Consider the following 18,719-nt stretch of genomic DNA (forward strand, 5'->3'; position numbering starts at 1 on the left):
AATTAGCTGGAAGCTTAATCTTGGACTTTTAGCCTCCAGAATGTTGAGAATATAAATTTCTGTTAAAGCCAGTCGGCCTATGGTATTTTTATGATGATAGCCTAAGCTGCCTAATATGTCCATAAATGTGAAAAAACTGTATTGATTTTGGGATTACAAATAAATTTTAATGAGTAGGTGACTTTACAATTACAGAATATGCAAATAATGAGAATCAATTGTACTAAATGGTGATAGACTGAAAGCTTTTCCCCTAAAATCAGGAGCAAGACAAGAATGCCTACTTTCATCATTATTATTATTCAACACTGCACTAGAAGTTCTAGCCAGATCAATCAGGCAAGAAAAATAAATAAGAGACATCCAAATTGGGAAGTAAGATGAAAAAATCTCTATTATAGATGACATAATCCTGTATATAAAAAATCCTAATGAATCCACAAAACCTACTAAAATTCATAAACAATTTAGCAAAGTTAAGGTATACAAAGTCAACTTATAAGAATCAGTTGTATTTCAGCTGAAACTTATTGGATTTCGTTACCTGTCACAATGAATGAATGAATGAATGTATAAATAAATAAATAAATTTGGTTGTGTTTCTATACACTGGCAACAAAGAATCCAAAATAAAATTTTAAAAATTCCATTTACAATGACATCAAAAAGAATAAAATACTTAAGGATACTTGTACATTAAAAGCTATAAAACATTGCTGAAAGAAGTTAAAGGCCTAAGTAAATAGAAAGATAGCCTGTGTTCATGGACTGAAAGACTTAATATTGTTAAGACAGTAATACACTCCATCTACAGATTCAACATAATTTCTATCAAAAGTCCAACTGCATTTCTGCAGAAATGGACAAGCCTCCATTTAGATAGAGTTCATGTAGAATTGCAAGGGGCTCTGAATAGTCACAAATGATGTTCATATCCCAATTTCAAAACATACTAGCTACAGTAATCAAAACAGTAATATACTGGCATAAGAATAGACATATACTTCAATATAATAGAGTTTAGAAATTAACCCACATATCTCAACTGATTTTCAACAAGGATGCCAAGCTCATTCAATAGTGAAAAAAGTCTTTTGAAGAAATGGTGCTAGGACAAATGGATATGTCCAAATAATGAGACTATGTATAAAAATTAACTCAAAATGAATCAAAGTTCCAAACAAAAGAGCTAAAATCATTAAACTTGATGGCATTTGGGACATGCTACTACAAATATGGCTCTTTGGCATACTTGATATCTTAAGTTAAAGGAGTTTGAGAAAATGGCAGAAACAAGAAGGTCAGTTTGACCTTACCCCTCAATCTTCTTCCCTGGAAAGCAGAAGATAAATCTCCTGTGTGCAAGATTGTGATACCTTCCTTATACCATGAGGGAAACATCCTTTTCATCAGAGACAGTAGATTCAGGGCTGAGAAGGCTGTATAAAATCTTGTGAAACTAATTATTTTCCAAGTTACTTCTTGACGATTTATCACCTCTAACCCCAAATCCTTTTGTCATATCAATTCTTCACAAATTTATTGTTTTTGTCTAAAGGTGTAAAAGCTTCTTGCTTTGGTCATTTCTTTAGGTCTTTATTTTCTTGTAAAGGCTCTGATATACATGGAAAAATTCAATAAAATGTGCATGCTTTTTTCCTGTTATGCTGTTTTTTGTCAGTTTAATTATCAGACCCAGCCGGAGACCCTAAGAGGGTCGAGGAAAACTTTTTCTTCCTCTACAAACTCTTAAGTCATAAAATATTCATGATCTTGGATCTTGACCTTGGATTTGACAATGAATTCTTACATGACACCAGAAACACAAGGAACAAGGAACAACAATGAACAGATAAACTGGACTTTATTCAAAATTTAAAACTTTTGCATATCAAAGGACACTATTGAGAAAGTTAAAAAGGAAATCCAGAGTAAATAAAGGGTACTTAATAGGAAAATAAATGACTTTTTAAAAAGATAAATGGGTCTCCAAATATAATGATTATCTACTTCTTGCAGTTCTATCAGTTTTTGCCTCATGTAGTTTAATGCTTTGTTAGCAGGAATACATGTTAAGATTGTTATACCTCTTGGGAAAATTAAACCCTTCATCATTATGTAATGTTTCCTTGGTGTAAAGTTTACTTTCTGAAATAAATATAGCTACTTCTACCTTCTTTTGATCAGCATTAGCCTAATCATTAGTGTTAGCTTAACTGTTACTGTTCTCTAATACAGAGGTCCCTGACCTTGTTGGCACCAGGGACTGGTGCTCCTGTGAGAATCTAATGCCTAATGATCTGAAATGGAGTTGAGGCAGTGATGTTAGTGCTGGGGAGCGGCTGCAAACACAATGAAGCATCTCTCGCCCGCCTGCCACTGACCTCTGCATGTGCGGCCCGGTTCCTAACAGACCACAGACTGGTCTGTGGCTGAGGGGTTGGGGACCTCTGCTCTAATACATTTACTTTTAATCTACATGTATCTTTATATTTAAAGTGGGTTTCTTATAGACAATGTATAGTTAGGTCTTGTTTTTTGATCCACTAGTGCAACATTTTTGAAGTGCAATTTGTGTAAAAGAATTATACTGACACTTGTTAAAACAGTAAGGGAGACTTTATTCAAGAATATTCCAATAGCAGTATTACAATAGAGAAAAGAGATTGGAATCAACTTCAAATACAAGAAGGACAAGGGGAAATTTATAGCCGAGGAGCAGGGTGTCAGTGAATGGAAAATTATTCATAGAAGACATCAGGGGTAAGAGGATTCTTGCTAAACTGACCTAACAGGATTCCTGCTAAAGGCAGGCCAAAGACATATACATCAAAGGTGGTAAATGAGAAATCTGAAATATCAAGGGTGATCAGATATTAAGGGAGCAGTGATTCTCTCTAAACTAACTTAGCAGGATTCTTTACTTTTATACACTCATGTTCATTATTCAAATAATGAACTGGGCTGATAAAGCCAAAGACAGAATGGAGTCAAAGTCAAGGCATATGCCAAAAGAGAGATCAGAGAAGGCTGACTAAAGTTTGGTCAAAGAGTTTTTGTCATGTGTAATATTTATCAAAATTAAAGATATATATAATCTTTAACAGTATAATTCTAATACTTAGTGTTTATCTCATAAACACACTCACAATTGTATCCCAAGAGATATGTGTAAGGGTTATCTCCAAACCATTGTTAATAATAGCATCTAAAAACCCACCTATAGAGGACTAGTGAGATATAATTAAGGAAAATACTTTTGCCCCCATTTTCATTGAATATACAAAATTTACCATCTTAATCATTTTTAAGTGTACAGTTTAGTGGTATTAAAAACACTTAAAATATTGTCCTATCTTTAGAACACTTTTCGTCTTGTAAAACTTAAACTCTATATTAAATAATAACTCCCCATTCTTCTCTTCCTCCCAGACGCTGACAACCACCATTTTACTTTCATCTTTGAGTATAACTATTCTTGGTATCTCATAAAAGTAGAATCATGTAGTATGTTCTTTTCATAACTGTCTTATTTCACTTAGCATAATGTCCTCAAGATTCATCCGTATTATGTCAGATTTTCTTTCCTTTTTAAGGCTGAATAATATTCCAGTGTATGTATATACCATATATTGTTTATCTATTCATCTATCAATAAACACTGTGTTGTTTCCATGTTTTAGCTACTATGAATAAAACTGCTATGAACACAGGTGTACAAATATCTCTCCAAGGCCCTGCTTTCAATTCTTTTGGTTATATATCCAGAAGTTGAATTGCTGGATCATATGGTAGTTCTATTTTCAATTTTTTGAGGAATCACCATACTGTTTTCTATAGCAACTGTACCATTTTACATTCCCACCAACAGCAAAAAGGATCTTATAATGAAATATGCAGCTGAAAAAATAAGAATTATCCAATATGTGCTGATACAGAAAGACATGTGAAGCACTGTGCAAAAATAGAAGGTACAGAATGATATTACAGTATAATCCCATTAACAAATGTTAAAAATGGGGAACTAGCTACTATAATATGTACGATTTTTTTTTGAGCAAACAATAAATTTTAATTGTGGCCAACTTTGGGGAGAGGTACTAGGAAGCAGGGGACGTTTTATTTTTTTTTTTATATCTCTCTATATGGTTTGATAGAAGCTATTCCACCATTACTAGAGGTGGAACCTCTTTCTATATTATTTTGATTTCTTCCTTTGGGCATAATTAATATAATGCTAAATAAATACAAATATAAATAAATTGTAGAATGAAGAAGAAAGATTTTCTGAACTAGCTTATATCACTGTACTATTTACTTATTTTTCATGCTAATCAAATACTTCTAAAGATACTTGGTTATATTTCAGTTATATTTCAGTAGTTTGAGCCATACCTTTGAGTGTTCTGAAAGGAAGTCTGGAAGAAGATAAACTTGTGCCAGTAGCTCTGTGTAGTCACGACAGCGAAAATAATAAATATGGGAAAGAATATTTTCAAGAGTGAAATCCTCCAAAGCTTTTGGGTGCTCTGAAATAAATAAACCAATCTTAAAATAGTTTTACTTGTTTTGATATATTGGTAGTTATAACAATACCTTTGAATAACAAAATGCTTCACTGTGAACAACAAAACTCCTAACTTGAAAGATGATAATGCTATAGTAAAATTACTATGAACTATTATTTCATAATGCCTGTCCTCTTTATTTGCACCTTTTCTGTTTCCTTATGTACTAGGCTATCAAGAAATTGTTTGTACATATATACAACTAGTTTTAATGCCTGCCTTTTCAAATTTCTAGTTATTGGCTTCTACTAAACAGAAGTAACATAATGGAATTTCTTTCTTGATTTTTTTCATAGAACTAGAAATTGAGTTAAAAGACAACTGTTCAAAAGAAGCATTTGATTTGGTATTTTAGTAGAAACAATAATAAAAAATGAAATTCTCTACTTCGAGTAATTTTAAAAAATAACCAGTTTGGCTTTGTATATATTTCTGAGGGAAACCAGTTGAAAATTATTGCATTTTTACTAAATATACTAAAGCTTTAACATTGCCAAAAAAAAAAAAACCCAACGCTGCCTACTGTAAATAAAAAAGTATCCAGCTGATTACATACATTTTAAAAGAATATAAGCATTTATGAAAAGTATTGTTTTTTAAAACAAGAACTTGAATATTAACTATACAGTTTTTTTTAAATCGCTTTATTTCCACACAGTAAGTGCAAAAAAACTTCCCACTTTGGCAATACAATTAACAGTCACGAAGTCAATTACATATTACTAATAGCCCCATAAGGTTAATCAGGTTAATGTTCCAGAAATTTCCAGATATGGTTTTTCTAACTAACTTTGGTTTTTGGAAAAACCAGTATGGAATTCAATATACACTCAATGCCTGAATATAGTGAATGCATTGAGACAACACTTACTTATATTAAAGTATCCAAGAAATTAAGTTTACACCTGGCAGGTCAGAGTATGATTTGAAGTTATACAATGAAATACACTCACAAGTTTTACCCCAGAGCTCCTGCAGCAGGAGGTGAGGGTCATACAAGAAGGCCAATTCAAGTTGTGGCATTTCTCATTTTGGAGGAGAGATGCGAGAATTTAACACTAACACTGCCAAATCATTAAGCTTCATGTTCCAAACAGTCTCTTGCTGAGGTTTAAGATGCATACAAATTCAAATTACTTTTATTACACAGGAAAAAAGAGAAGCGCTTGCTGACTTACCCTCTCCCATATGCATCCCTGCTATAAGATGAAGGTGCTGAATACAGGCAGTAGCAAGGTCTACCACTCTATCAACCATAAAACTTCCCTCTGTATCAATAAACACTGCTTCGCCTTCCACTCCTCCAAAACATTCTGGTATCTGCACATCTACTGCCAATTGCATACTACAAAGAGAAAGAAGTCAAATGATCAAATCATTATCATGACCTCCTAAGGCAGTGTTTTTCAAAGTTCAGATCACTATCCATTAGGTATCACTAAATGTTTCATAAATGCAAATACACTCCCCCAGACAACTGAGATGGCTGACTCTTCATAGCTCCAAATATATGTGAATGGATTGATGCTAGGGGAAGGGTATTCCTATAAAAATCATGATTAAGGATTTTTAAGTGACTTTTTTAGACCTCTGAGAATGGAACCCTTTCTTATTATACATAAATCTACGTTCAAACATTTGACTTTCGAGTGTATTCTCAGGAATTAATTATACAATAAAGAGAAGCCTTCTTATTTACCCTAATGAAATTACAATGTTGAGAAATATTTCTTGATATCAAAATAATTGCATCGACTTCTCAAGATAGGGTGATGAAGTAACACAAACGGTAAACTGGTTTTTTTGTTTGATGTGTGCACGCACATATAAAAAATTATGAACACACACAAGCCTTTTTTGGTCTCTTGATTGTAGACCCATAACACAATACTCTGTTAGTTACATAAAATGTTATTAAGCCCATCTTTAAGGAAGGAACATTTTATTTTACCATAATTGTGTTTTTCCAACACCTGGTGCTCCACAAATTTCTGTTGTTTTGGTTAAGGGTACTCCACCCCCAAGAATATTATCTAGTGCTGAACAGAAGGTAATTATGAAGCTCTGGGCGTGCTCCTGCTCAAGAAGTTCCAGTGCCGTACACTTCTTGCCTGATTCAGCTGTACCAGCATGTCTTGGTTTATTTGTGAGACATTCTCTTCTTATAATTTGCAGAGTTTCTAAGGCTTCCTCTTTAGATATACCAACTTCTGAAAGATAAGGGAAAAAAAAATCTCTTTGAGTTTAGAGATTTAAAACAGTCTAACATGCTATTAGGTTGTCTTCATTTTAATTTTTAGATAGAGTGATGCGAAGAGTAGAGAAATACAAAAATGTAACATTACCTTAACTAGTTAATCTTCCAAATTAATAAAGGCATTTACATGTTTTCTTCACATACTTAAAAGATTACCTCAGAAACGATTCAAAAATCTAAACCTATAAAACATTTCTGAGGACCTATGAAAGTGCCTCAGGACATTTTTATTTAAAAATGTACTAGGAGTCAGTCCTTTTACTATCCCTTTTGGTCGTACAAAGGTATGTACCTTTCTCATAAGGTACGTAAATTATTCTTCAGAAGAGAATGGCCTCTGTAATTGTCTAAAACAAGATGCAACTTTAAGAAGTGCATGTGCATGTATTATTCATAACGAAAACTTTTCATGGTAACAGAGGCATGAAAAATTCATGTATAACTCCAAACTAATGAGAACGATTATTTGATGCACAAATATTTTTAACACACTTATGCTTTCCTCAACCACACAATTTCATTCCTATCTGACAATATGGACTGAGAAAATGCTAATTACAAAACAAGCTGCTAATGAAAGAAATAATGGTAGGGATGATATCAATTATGAGTTTGATATATCAGTGTTTGATTTGATAAGGATATAAACTATAAATCTGGTGCTAATAGACAATAATGGTGATACGACAATAAAAATCCTATCCAATTTAAGAGCCTGAACTCTGGAGTCAGATTATTTGGGTTTATAAATCCTGACTGCTTCGTCGACTATGCAGTCACCATGTGTGGGCAGGTTACTTTTTTGCACTTCAGATTTCTTCTATAAAATGGGAATGAGACAATACATGTAAAAAGCCTGGAAGAATACCAAGGCCATCCAAAATGCTCAATAATTGTTAGCTATTAATATCATTCAGATTCTCTCATCTCTTTTTTGTAACACCAACATGTTGAAAGAAAAAGAGCTCATCAAACTTTGGGGGACACAGTGTGCCTTGTGAGATTGAAAACAAACAGTTAACATTGGGTCTACAGCATTAATTCTTGAGCGGTGAATCGAAACCTCCTCGTTTTACATTAAGGGCAAAGACTTAAAATTCTATCTTAAAAGCACAGTTTTAGGCATACCCGTAATGTAATGTGCACAGTGAAAATGACTCCAGATGGCATTTTCCTATATACCTCAGGCTGCAGAAGTTCTCACGAACGTATTATCTACAGTGTTCTGGAATGGGAGGTTTGGGATTTTGTCTTTTTTTCCAGTTAATTACATTAAAAAGTGATTTTTTTTTTCTTTCTACCGTTTTCTTCAGATTCTGGAGACTACTCCCTTTTTCATTGTCAGTGTCTGTAGTATTATATCACAAATCATTTCTCAAATGTAATCTGTCTCTTGGATTTGGGAAAAAAAGCGAAAATTAAATAGACCGTCTGGGTTCTAATTGTGGTTTCACGACTTCCTGGCCCCGACCTTACGTTACTTAACCTCCTTAAGCATCAATTCCTTCATCTAAGCATTGGACATAATCCAAGCAAGTAAGTTCTTTTGAATGTAAATGAGATAACGCTCAGAGTATTCAGTAGGCACTGGCAGAGAAAGGAATTAGTAAACGTTTTCAAGGCCACAGTTCTAACCTCTGAAATCATGTTTAAGAGGAGTCAATGAGCTTTTTCACGCTGTAAACGCAGCTGTGGGCGGAAGCAGACTCTGTAGCTGGGCTGCAGAAGGAAGAATGGAGATGAAGGCGGTAAAGACGGCGGCCAGTTTGCCTCAGCTTGCCGTCCGGAGTCGTTACCTTTGCTGAGCTCAGAAGGTTTCACCTCTAGGAGTTCCTCAGCAGTCTGGAAACCTGCAGACACCAGCTTCACCCGCACCGCTGGGGACAGGGGGAAACTCACTAAATCCCGCTGCATTTCAAAGCCGAACGCCTACGCGCGAAGTCACTCACACCCACAGCTGCTAAAGTCCGGGCAGCGGAACTCCGCACGCTTGCGCCGGGCCTCGCCGTGTGACGTCAGACGTAAAGCGGAAGGGGCGGGGTTTGCGGGCTGGTTGCACGCGGCCTTGGGCTTTTCCGCTCTGTGTAGGCACGCTAAATTTGCATATGTTGACACCATTTGTTTTTTCTTTGAAATCTCATTTAGGGTTTCCCCGTTAAACGTACATCCTTAGAGTAGATAGAGATCAATGAAGACTGCAGGTTTGAAAGTCAGGCCCAGTGAGCCCTACACACATTTCCTCACCTCCACCCTGGACCGTTGGGTGGAAACCTCAGGGTTGTTAATAGGACAGCCCCTCGAGTGAGAGTATCGCGCACACATACACACACACACACACACACACACACACACACACGAACAAGTCACCGATTTAGGGTATGGGACTATTATTAAAGGATTAATCTACTTCCTCATTATAGGGTTCCAGTCTCTTGGCTCTCCTCTCCTGCTGTCCACCCCACCCCCACCCCCACCCTGCCTGTGCCCCTCGCCTTTCCCGCCCACGCGAGGGATTGTGGGCCAGCCAGGCGCGGGGGGCGCTCGGCGCCCAATCCCCGCACCCACCCACGCCTTTCCGCGAGTCCAGTCTGGAGCAAGATGGTTTCTGAGTCCGTTAGTTCTTCACGGCCTGCCTAGCTTAAGAAGTAGCTGGAGAAGTAAGCAAGTAATATCCCCACAGTGGGCTGGGCATGGGCTCCCTTTGACCTGAGAGGGAGTAGTCGGGGCTCCGCAAGAGCTTCAGTTCTGGTACAGAGTTGGGAAGGGACCGCTTCTGAAATAGAGGACTTTAAGGGACGGTATGGAAGGAGGTTTACGAAGCCTTCCCTTGTCTAGGTGAGTTATGATTTATTTCATGGAGTAACTCATTTCCTACCTTTTGGCGACGATCCACAAATCGTATCAATTTTCTCTCTAAAATATCTTACATTCATGGCTCCTCTAGGCCAAGCTCCCACCATTTCTCTTACGGGTACTGCAAGAGCCTTTTAGCTAGTCTCTGTGCATCTTGTCTTCTCCCTTCTAGTCTGTCTATTCTCCTATGCTGTAGTCAGAGTGTACTTTCTATAGTACATTTCAGTTCACTATTTTGCTCTTCGGATAAAGACCATATTTTTTATTAAGACTTAAAGAGAGCGTTGCAGGTTCTGGTTCCTGTTTACCTACTTAGCTGCATTCTTTTCCTCTCTTTTTACTTTCTACACTCCAACCACTCTGGCCTTAATTCCTTGTGGGTGCCAGACTGCATCCCACAACAGAGCCTTTGCACATGCCTATAATACTATCGATCCTTGCTTCACCCAAGTAACTATTATTTACTCTTCAAATCCTAGCCTTCATTGACTCCTCTGACCCTGAATCTCTGCCTCCAACAAACCCCTCAAAATTAGGTCTGATCTTCCCCTTAAAGACTTTCATAGCCCCTACTGCCTGTGTGTGATTATTGAACATGTCTCCCCAGCTAGACTGAAAGCTTCAATTGAGTAGGGACCATGTGGATTTTACTGTTGTTTACCTAGAGTCCCTAGCTCAGTAGATGTTTGTTAAAAGAATGGATGATTAGATGATTGATATCCTCTCCCTATATTTTTCTGTTTTGTACTCTTAAATATAGTGGAAAATATATAATTTTAGGAGGTATCTATTTGTAGAAAACAAATAAAATACAGAAAATATAAAGAAGAAAATAAAACTGACTCAATCCTTTTCTTCAACTCAGATAATAATGTTAACATTTTTGGTTTATTTTAATCTTTTTACAAGTTCATATTTATTTTACATACATCTGATTAAGTAGTGAAGAATTTTGCATATCTTTTGTTTTTCACTTAACGTTTTGACAAAAGGCTTCTCCCTTGTGATTCAAACTTATTTGAGAATTAAGTTTAATGATTCCGTACAATTCTGTCCTGAGGCCCATCAGTTGAATTATTTTCAGTTTTTTGCTGTGATGAAGTAGTGTGTTGGTTCCCTCCTCTCTCCCCCCCCCCCTCCCTCTCTCTCTCTCTCTCTCTCTCTCTCTCTCTCTCTCTCTCTCGATACATTTCTGGAAGTAGAACTTCTGGGTCAGAGTATGCACATTTTCATTTTAAATCATATTACCAAATGTTAGCACCACTTAGACTCCTACTAACAGCATATGAGGGTTGATTTTTCCACCTCCACCCCAGCACTGCCCTTAGCAGTCTGTAAATGGTATTTTTTTTCCTTTTTTATTGAGGTATAATGAACTTTAAATAGTTATCATCTTTTATTACCTAAAGAGGTTAAAAATATTTTTATATAACTGTATTGGCCAAATATATTTTGTAATTGTAACCATCTCATTTATATCCTTTGCCCATTTCTAATTTCTGATAATGGTAAAATGCACATAACATAAAGTGTACCATTTTAACCATTTTTAAGTGTATGGTTCAGTTGTGTTAATTATATTCACAATATTGGGCAGCCACTCTCCAGAACTTTTTAATTTTGCAAACCTGAAACTGTGCCCATTAAACAACTCCCTGTTTCCCCTTCCCCAGCCACTGGCAACCACCATTCCACTTTCTGTTTCTATGAATTTGACTACTTTTGATACCTTACATAACTGGAATCATATAATATTTGTCATTTTGTAACTGGGTTATTTCACTTAGCATAATGTCCTGAAGGTTCATCATGTTATAGTATATGCCAGAATTCCTTCCTTTTTAAGGCTAAATAATATTCTATTATATATATATTACATTTTGTATATCCATTTCTCTGGACATTTGGGTTGCTTCCACCTCTTGGCTATTGTGAATAATGCTGCTATGAACATAGGTATATATATTTCCCACTTTTTAATTGGACTTCTTTAATTTAAAATATATTTGTAATAGGTCTATGGTTTTTTTTATTATCAGAAACAATAACTACCTATTGTGCTTACTGTAAGCCAAATATTCTCAGCTTTATCTGACATCAAAACCCATGCTCTTCCTCCATATGCTGCCTATTCTCATATGCATACTCTATCATACAGGCTATTTGTCTAATCTTTATATTGGAAATATCTTAGCATCTTGTCATGTGTATTTAAACTTTATGAGGTTTTCTACTTTACTGAGGTTTGTGTATACAAGTCTAGTAAAAGTTTGTATTTATTTCTGACTTTAGTAACATACTTAGGAAGTCTGTCTTTTTGTCAATTTATAAGCATAATCTATTTTTTCTACATTTAGTTTATGATGTAACTTGGATATTTTAATGTATTTTAATTGTTTAATGTAAAGCAGGAGGATAGAAGCAATTTTTCCCCTTACCAGTGGTGAGCCAATTTTGTAAGCACTCTGTATGAGGTAATCTTTTCCTCCATCTATATAAAATGCTACTTTTCTCATGTATTTTATGTGCTAGATCCTATATTCCTGGTATAAAACCTATTTAGCTATTGTGTATGTTCTTTTAATATCCTACTAGATTCAGTGCATAAAGATTTTATAGATTTAGTTAAGAGTTTTGCATTTTTGTTCACAGATTATTACATTTACTTTGATTTTGGCAGCAGAGTTTTATAAAATGAACTAAGAAACTTCCTCACTTTTTCTATGCTAACTTATGTTCATATTTAACAAACATATTTTCTTATATTTTTCTAATCAAAGGAATGTGGTTCTCCTCAAAGGATATTAAGGTCTGCTTCTGTGAGGATTATAGCAATGATTTTTTTCTTAACCTGCTTGAGCTACAAAAGAATAGAGGGATATTCACCGTTTTGCCATAAGGCAGACTGCCTTGGATGAATATTTTGATAACTAGGCCAATGACAATGAAGTTCTTGTGAAATATTGAAACTAGCCTTGTGAAGACCTATGGGCCTTTTTAAGGCCTCTGTGTTATTTAAGAAAGCACTGTTGGTCACATGTGTTCTGAAAATAGTATTTTGAATTTAAGAGTTGTTTGGTGGTAGCAGTTATCTAATTCATAGACACCACTGTTTTCCCTTACATAAATGGTTCCCAACAAGATTTCAAAGTACCTTAACTTTTATTTCACAAAATCAAATGTAGATGTTTTGTTTATAGATTATATAGGTATATGTTTATGTAGATGGATATATGTGTGTATACGTTGCACAATACTTTCTTTGGAGGAGAAAGTCTATAAAAATCAAACTGGTAGACTGTCAAAGGGTCATACTTCAGAAATAGTTGCAGCTCGTATTATATAGTATCCCCCCATTCCCCACAATATTTTTTTCTCTCTGTCTAAGACACTTCTATATTGTCAGTTATTGCATGTTAATCTTTAATAAGATTTTTTTTTAAACAGCATTATTTCCTCATGTTCTAAAGATTTAAAACTAAAGACATAGAACTCTTAATTTATTTTGGCAGAGGAGAGAACACCAGAAGAGTTCTGAAAGATAAAAAGACTTGGAAAATCGGGTGGTTCTAGTGAGATCTTGAGGAGACAACCGAAGAACAGTTAAACCAGGGAACTCCAATTCTAATTTACAGTGAAATAGGAAACAGATTGAGAAGACTGATTTTATACATGTGTAAATATATATATACATATATTTTTTTTAAAACATGGAAGGTTCGCAAATTTGCATATCATTCTTGCACAGGGGCTGTATTGTTTCAATTTTAGTATATGTGTTGCCTCGACAATCACCTGACATCGTGGACATGGGAATACGTGAATTATTAACCATTGCTGGAGATGGGATATATTGTTTTTGAAGAGTGTAATATGAGTCAAGGATGGCTCAGGAGTTTCTCGTAGGATGGATTCTCCCTTAGTCTTGTTCTGGATTTCAGAGGCACCAGTGAAAAACCACAGACAACCCTGTGCTTATAGTACTGAGCGTGGAAGGATTTAAGGATATGTAGAAACACAACTTAATCTTGCTTCGGAGGCAAGGCACTCTTATCATAAAGGTGATTTCCAATGGTGAAGGCCGTCATTACACCCTGGCTGTGTGGATCCCTGCAACTTCCCCCAGTGTGTGTAGGAGGGAGTGCTGCACAAGCTTTTCCCTACCTTGAACACTTCAAAATTAGAATTTGTTGGTGCAACTGATTTTGCAAGTAAGGGTGACCATTTGCCGCATATCTGAAAGAGGGCAAATTTTGTACTTGTGCTTGAAACTTTGAACCGATAATCTATTTTTAGCAATACATGGGCTGCGTTTTCAAATGCAGTTTTGCCAGATTTCACCTTTTCAGACTTGTTCTTTCAGTTATGTGAATAGCGGCTTTCTGAGCTGTGCCAGACATCACTGAGATGTCATTAGCGCTAAGCCCTCGAAGGAAGGGATTTATGTTGTTTATCTTTACATCTGTAGAACGTCTTTACCTTTGTTTTTTATGAATAGCACCACTATAATAGGAAAAGGACGCACTGAATGAGATCAGCAAAGGGGTGTGGAATATGCAGATGAGCGCAGTGACTACTGGTCATGCTTACACTAGACATACATTTCCAAAGATTTTGCCACCCTCCAGATACACAGAATATTGCTGCATGATAATTATAGTTTGGGGACTCTTTATTCTGGAACGTAGAGGATCAATAGGATGTGTGAGGAAAGTAATCCTATCTTAAGAGTGATTTAAATCTAATGGTGAGGTGCCAGGCAACACTATGAACTCATACTTACCTGGCAGGGGAGATACCATGATCATGAAGGTGGTTTCCCCAGGGCGAGGCTTGCCCATTGCACTCCGGGTGTGCTGACCCCTGCGATTTCCCCAAATGTGGGAAACTCGACTGCATAATTTGTGGTAGTGGGGGACTGCGTTCGCGCTCTCCCCTGATGTAACTTGTTGAAAAAAAGAATGGGTTGTTGGCTGCCTTTAGTTCTGTTTTTTATATGGACGTGAATGCTTTTTTTTTTCTTCTAACTTTTAGTGGTTAGTTATGAAAGCTTCATGGTTCCTTTTCCTCTAGAGAGGAACTTTTTATTTTTTATGCAAGAGTAGGTTCAAAATTAGTTTGTGTATTCCTTGCTTGTGTTGTTGCCCCTACCTCCATTTGCACAGCCTACAATGATTTATCATCTTCTCTGGGTTACTTTCTGTTGACCTCTTTCTTTGGCTTTCTGCTTCTTTCTTTTGTTAGGCCCACTTAGATAATTCTCTCCTTATCTCAAATCACACCTGCAAAATTTGGTTTGCCACAAAGTAAGGTAATAGGGTCACAAATTACGGGCATTAAGATTTGGATATTTTTGATAAACCATTATTCAGCCTACTCCATCAACAAAACCCGCAGATAGATTTGTTAGGAGATGTAGAATGACATAACTAAAAAGATGCCTGGAGTATGTAAAAGAGCGTAGTGTCTTGTTCACAGATTTTTGCAAACATTACAGTATTCAAAATGTTATGGTCTGGCTTTTTACAGTTTGGAGAAGTCTTTATTGATATGCTGAATTATACAGATTGATTTTCCGAGATATACTTTGCATTTCTGAGAAAAACCCCACTTGATTATGACGTATTATCTAAAGAGTGCATGAAGAGAGTGACCATATGTGTTGAGTATTTGGAATCTGAGGTTGAGATGTCAGGCAGCACCAATAATTCATACGTAACCTGGCAGGGGAGAAACCATAATTACGAAGGTGGTTTTTCCCAGGGCAAGGCTCACTCATTCTACGCCAGGTGTGCTGACCCCTGAGATTTGTCCAGATGTGTGAAACTCGACTGCATAATTTGTGGTAGTGGGGAACTGCGTTCATATTCTCCCCTATTTTATTCTAGCTAAAAGGTTATTGTGTCAATGTGGGCAGAGCTTTCTGCGTGTGTCGTGGTTCACCTAAGTACTGAGGTGTCTGGTAGAGTGAGGTGCAATTATCCTTTTGGCCAGTAGAGGGCTGATTTTGCACCACTCTAAGATATCTGCATCTTGTTTGTACCTGATAGTTACCAAGATGTAGATGGAAGAGAGTTCTGGCGAAGATAGAGTAGAGGATAAAAGGGGGTATGGAATTTAAGAGGGACTTTCTTCTGTTTGCTGAGTAAGAGCGTTAAGTGATAGATTATTTTGCAGAAGTCTCAGAGTTTATAATTTATAGCTTATACTTTCCTGAGCTGAGTAGTTATAAGAGGGGTGACAGTCTTTTGTGTTTTCTCCTAGACCTTGATTTATGTTTTTGTTTCCTCCCCAAAATAATTTTTATGAAAGTAGCATTATGCATGTGATTTTAGAAACACCACATTAAGAGGCCCAGCCTGAAAAATAAAACTCCCCCTGACCCACCCTTTCTCATCTTGTCCCATAACTCTTAATTATTTCTTCAGATTTACCTCAATAAATTATATGTCTATGCTGGTATTTATACTAGAGACTCAGCTGGCACTCCCCAGTATCTTGCCTCTTCTATCCTTTATTACATATAGAACAATTTTTAGTTCAACTATTTTCCTTAGTAATTTTAAATCATATACCTTTACTGCTTATTGACATCTCACTTGGAAAGATGAGAATATTAGCAAGGCTTTGGGGTTTAAAAGAAAATGTTATGATTTTGCCCCTTCTATCCATTAAAATAATTAATTAATGATGTTATAAACTGTGGAGGGTGATAGAAGAAAGGGTAGGGAGAAATGTGAGCGATAGGGACTTGTGAAGTATTTACTACTTATACATGGTATTTTTAATTTTTTTTCTACGTTCATATATTAATCTTGTAATTTTGCTAAATTTAGTTATAAGTTTTAGTAGGATTGGGGGGTAAATGCTTTAGGATTTTCTACATAAATTATGTCATGTGAATAAAGACAGTATTACTTCTTTTACTTTATTTTCCTTGCTTTATGCTCTAGTGAGGATCTTCAGTTCAGTATTGAATAAAAGTGGTTAAAGTAGTCATGCTTATTTTTCTAATCTGGAGGAGAAGCATTCAGGCTTTCACCATTTAGTATATTAGCTGTAGGATTTTCATAGATACCATTTATCAAGCTACTCGTATTTTGTTGTTTTTTTAATCATAAATGGTTGTTGAATTTTGTTAACTGTTTTCTACATCTACTTAATCTGTCGATACGCTGAATTATACGGATTGATTTTGTAATGTTAAACCAACCATGCATTTCTGAGATAAACCCCACTTGATTATGAAGTATTATCCTTTTTGACATTGCTAGATTTGGTTTGCAATTTTAAAGGAATTTTGTGTCTATGTCCATGAAAGATAATAGTCTGTAGTTTTCTTATACGGTCTTTATCTGGCTCAAGTATCAGAGTAAAGCTGGTTTCATAAAATAAATTGGCCCTTCCAGGCTTCACTGAAGATTCTGTTGTTGCCATGGTCCCCCTCATCGCCCAGAGTTAAAGATATTGTAAGAACAAGTGGTTCCCAAACGCTCCCTTCTGCCGAGGTGTCCTTAATGCCAAGATCTGCATCTTTGACCTGTAGTGGAAAAAGGCAAAAGTGGGTGAGTTCCCACTCTGTGGCTACATGATGTCAGATGCTTGTGAGCAGCTCTCCTTTGAAGCCCTAGAGGCTTCCCGTATTGGTGCAAACAAATACATGGTGAAAAGCTGTGGCCAAGACGGCTTTCGTATAGGAGTGCAGCTCTGCCCCTTCCATGCCATTCTCATCAACAAGCTGTTGTCCTGTGCCGAGGCTGAAGGCTCAAGACAGGTGTATGTGGGGTGCCTCTGGAAAGCCCTAGGGCATAGTGTCCAGGGGCTACATTGGCCATGTCACCATGTCCGCTGTACCAAGCTGCAGAAGTAGGAGCATGTGATTGAGGTCCTATACAGGACCAAGTTCAAGTTACCTGGCTTACAGAAAATCCACATCTCCAAGAAGTGATGCTTTAATGCAGACAAGTTTGAGGATGTAGTGGCTAAAAAGCGGCTTATCTCAAATGGCTGTGGGGTCAAATACATCCCTAATCATGGTCCCTTGGACAATTGGCGGACCCTGCACTACTGAGGGCTTCAGTGCTGCTCCTTACTCACACCTGCCAATAAATCCTACTTCCAGTAAAAAAATAAATAAATAAACAAGCAAATAAATAAATTGGGAAATATTCCCTCCTCTTCTGTTTCTTCAGAATTGTGTTAGATTAGTTTTGAGCAGAAATGTGGCATGATTGGACTTAAGGTTTAGGAGTATCCCTGACTATTATGTTAGTAGACTGAGGGAGTAAGGAGGGAAGAAGGAAGATCAGTTAGGAGACTACTGCAAACTTCTAGACAGATGAGTATGGCTTTTATCAAAAGGGTAGCCCTGGAGGTAATGAGAAGTGGTCAGACTCTGAACATAATTTTAGGGAAAAACCAAGAAGACTTAAAACAGCATTATTAATTAATTCAATCCCTCAGGATTGAATGTGGGATATGAGAGGAAAGAAAGGAAAAAAAGATGATCCCCAAATACAATCTGTACTTTTAATACCTTTCTTAACCTGTGAAATATAGGATCAAGGGGGCTGTCCCTCCTGCTTCTCTCCTCTACCCACTCCCATTCCCAGATGGGAAGACTAGGGTATCAACATATCAAAGTACTCAAAATCATAAGGGAAAGGGTGGTCTCCTTGGAACTTTTTTTAAAAGCCATTATTATGAAAAATTTCTAACGTAAACTAAAATAGAATAATATACTCCCATTTAACCACACCCAGCTTCAGCAATGATCAACGAAGGCCAGTTTTGTTTCATCTATAACCATATGCTAAACCCCCAACAATGACTATTTTGAAATAAACCTCACATATCATAGTGTTTCAGCCATTATTATTTCAGTATGTATCTCTAAAGGTAATGGCTTTATTTTTTCTTGACATATTTAACAGGTTTATTGAGGTATAATATACACATAACATCCATTATATATAGTTTAATGATTAGTACATTTAAACAATTGCCCAACCATCATCACGGTCCAGTTTTAGAAAATTTTA

At 36.3% G+C, this 18,719-nt stretch overlaps 2 protein-coding genes, 2 non-coding genes and 1 pseudogene across 9 annotated transcripts in view; 4 read left to right on the forward strand and 1 right to left on the reverse strand.

Moving 5' to 3' along the window:
- Positions 1–8,817, reverse strand: part of RAD51C (RAD51 paralog C) — a 31,900-nt gene extending 23,083 nt beyond the window's left edge. For 2 of the 4 annotated variants that reach the window (XM_016123103.2, XM_036222882.1), the window contains exons 1-4: positions 8,622–8,817; positions 6,520–6,778; positions 5,747–5,913; positions 4,396–4,529 (exon numbers count right to left, since the gene is read on the reverse strand). In XM_016123103.2, the coding sequence (XP_015978589.2) occupies positions 4,396–4,529; positions 5,747–5,913; positions 6,520–6,778; positions 8,622–8,739 (678 nt within the window). In that variant the 5' untranslated portion in view covers positions 8,740–8,817. The remainder of the gene's footprint in view (positions 1–4,395; positions 4,530–5,746; positions 5,914–6,519; positions 6,779–8,621) is intronic. The other 2 variants (XM_016123104.2, XM_036222883.1) reach the window with 1 other exon arrangement.
- Positions 8,818–9,381: 564 nt separating this feature from the next.
- The window catches only part of TEX14 (testis expressed 14, intercellular bridge forming factor), a 90,193-nt gene continuing 80,855 nt past the window's right edge, over positions 9,382–18,719 (forward strand). For all 3 annotated transcript variants that reach the window (XM_036222158.1, XM_016123075.2, XM_016123077.2), the window contains exon 1: positions 9,382–9,660. In XM_036222158.1, the coding sequence (XP_036078051.1) occupies positions 9,626–9,660 (35 nt within the window). In that variant the 5' untranslated portion in view covers positions 9,382–9,625. The remainder of the gene's footprint in view (positions 9,661–18,719) is intronic.
- Positions 14,454–14,617, forward strand: LOC118604353. Its single transcript, XR_004951683.1, has one exon. It is a non-coding gene; the product is annotated as a U1 spliceosomal RNA (small nuclear RNA).
- Positions 15,390–15,555, forward strand: LOC118604357. Its single transcript, XR_004951686.1, has one exon. It is a non-coding gene; the product is annotated as a U1 spliceosomal RNA (small nuclear RNA).
- LOC107499148 lies at positions 17,114–17,920 on the forward strand (annotated as a pseudogene).

The sequence above is a fragment of the Rousettus aegyptiacus genome, unplaced genomic scaffold (genome assembly GCF_014176215.1).
Source record: "Rousettus aegyptiacus isolate mRouAeg1 unplaced genomic scaffold, mRouAeg1.p scaffold_m13_p_6, whole genome shotgun sequence".
Lineage (NCBI taxonomy): Eukaryota > Metazoa > Chordata > Mammalia > Chiroptera > Pteropodidae > Rousettus > Rousettus aegyptiacus.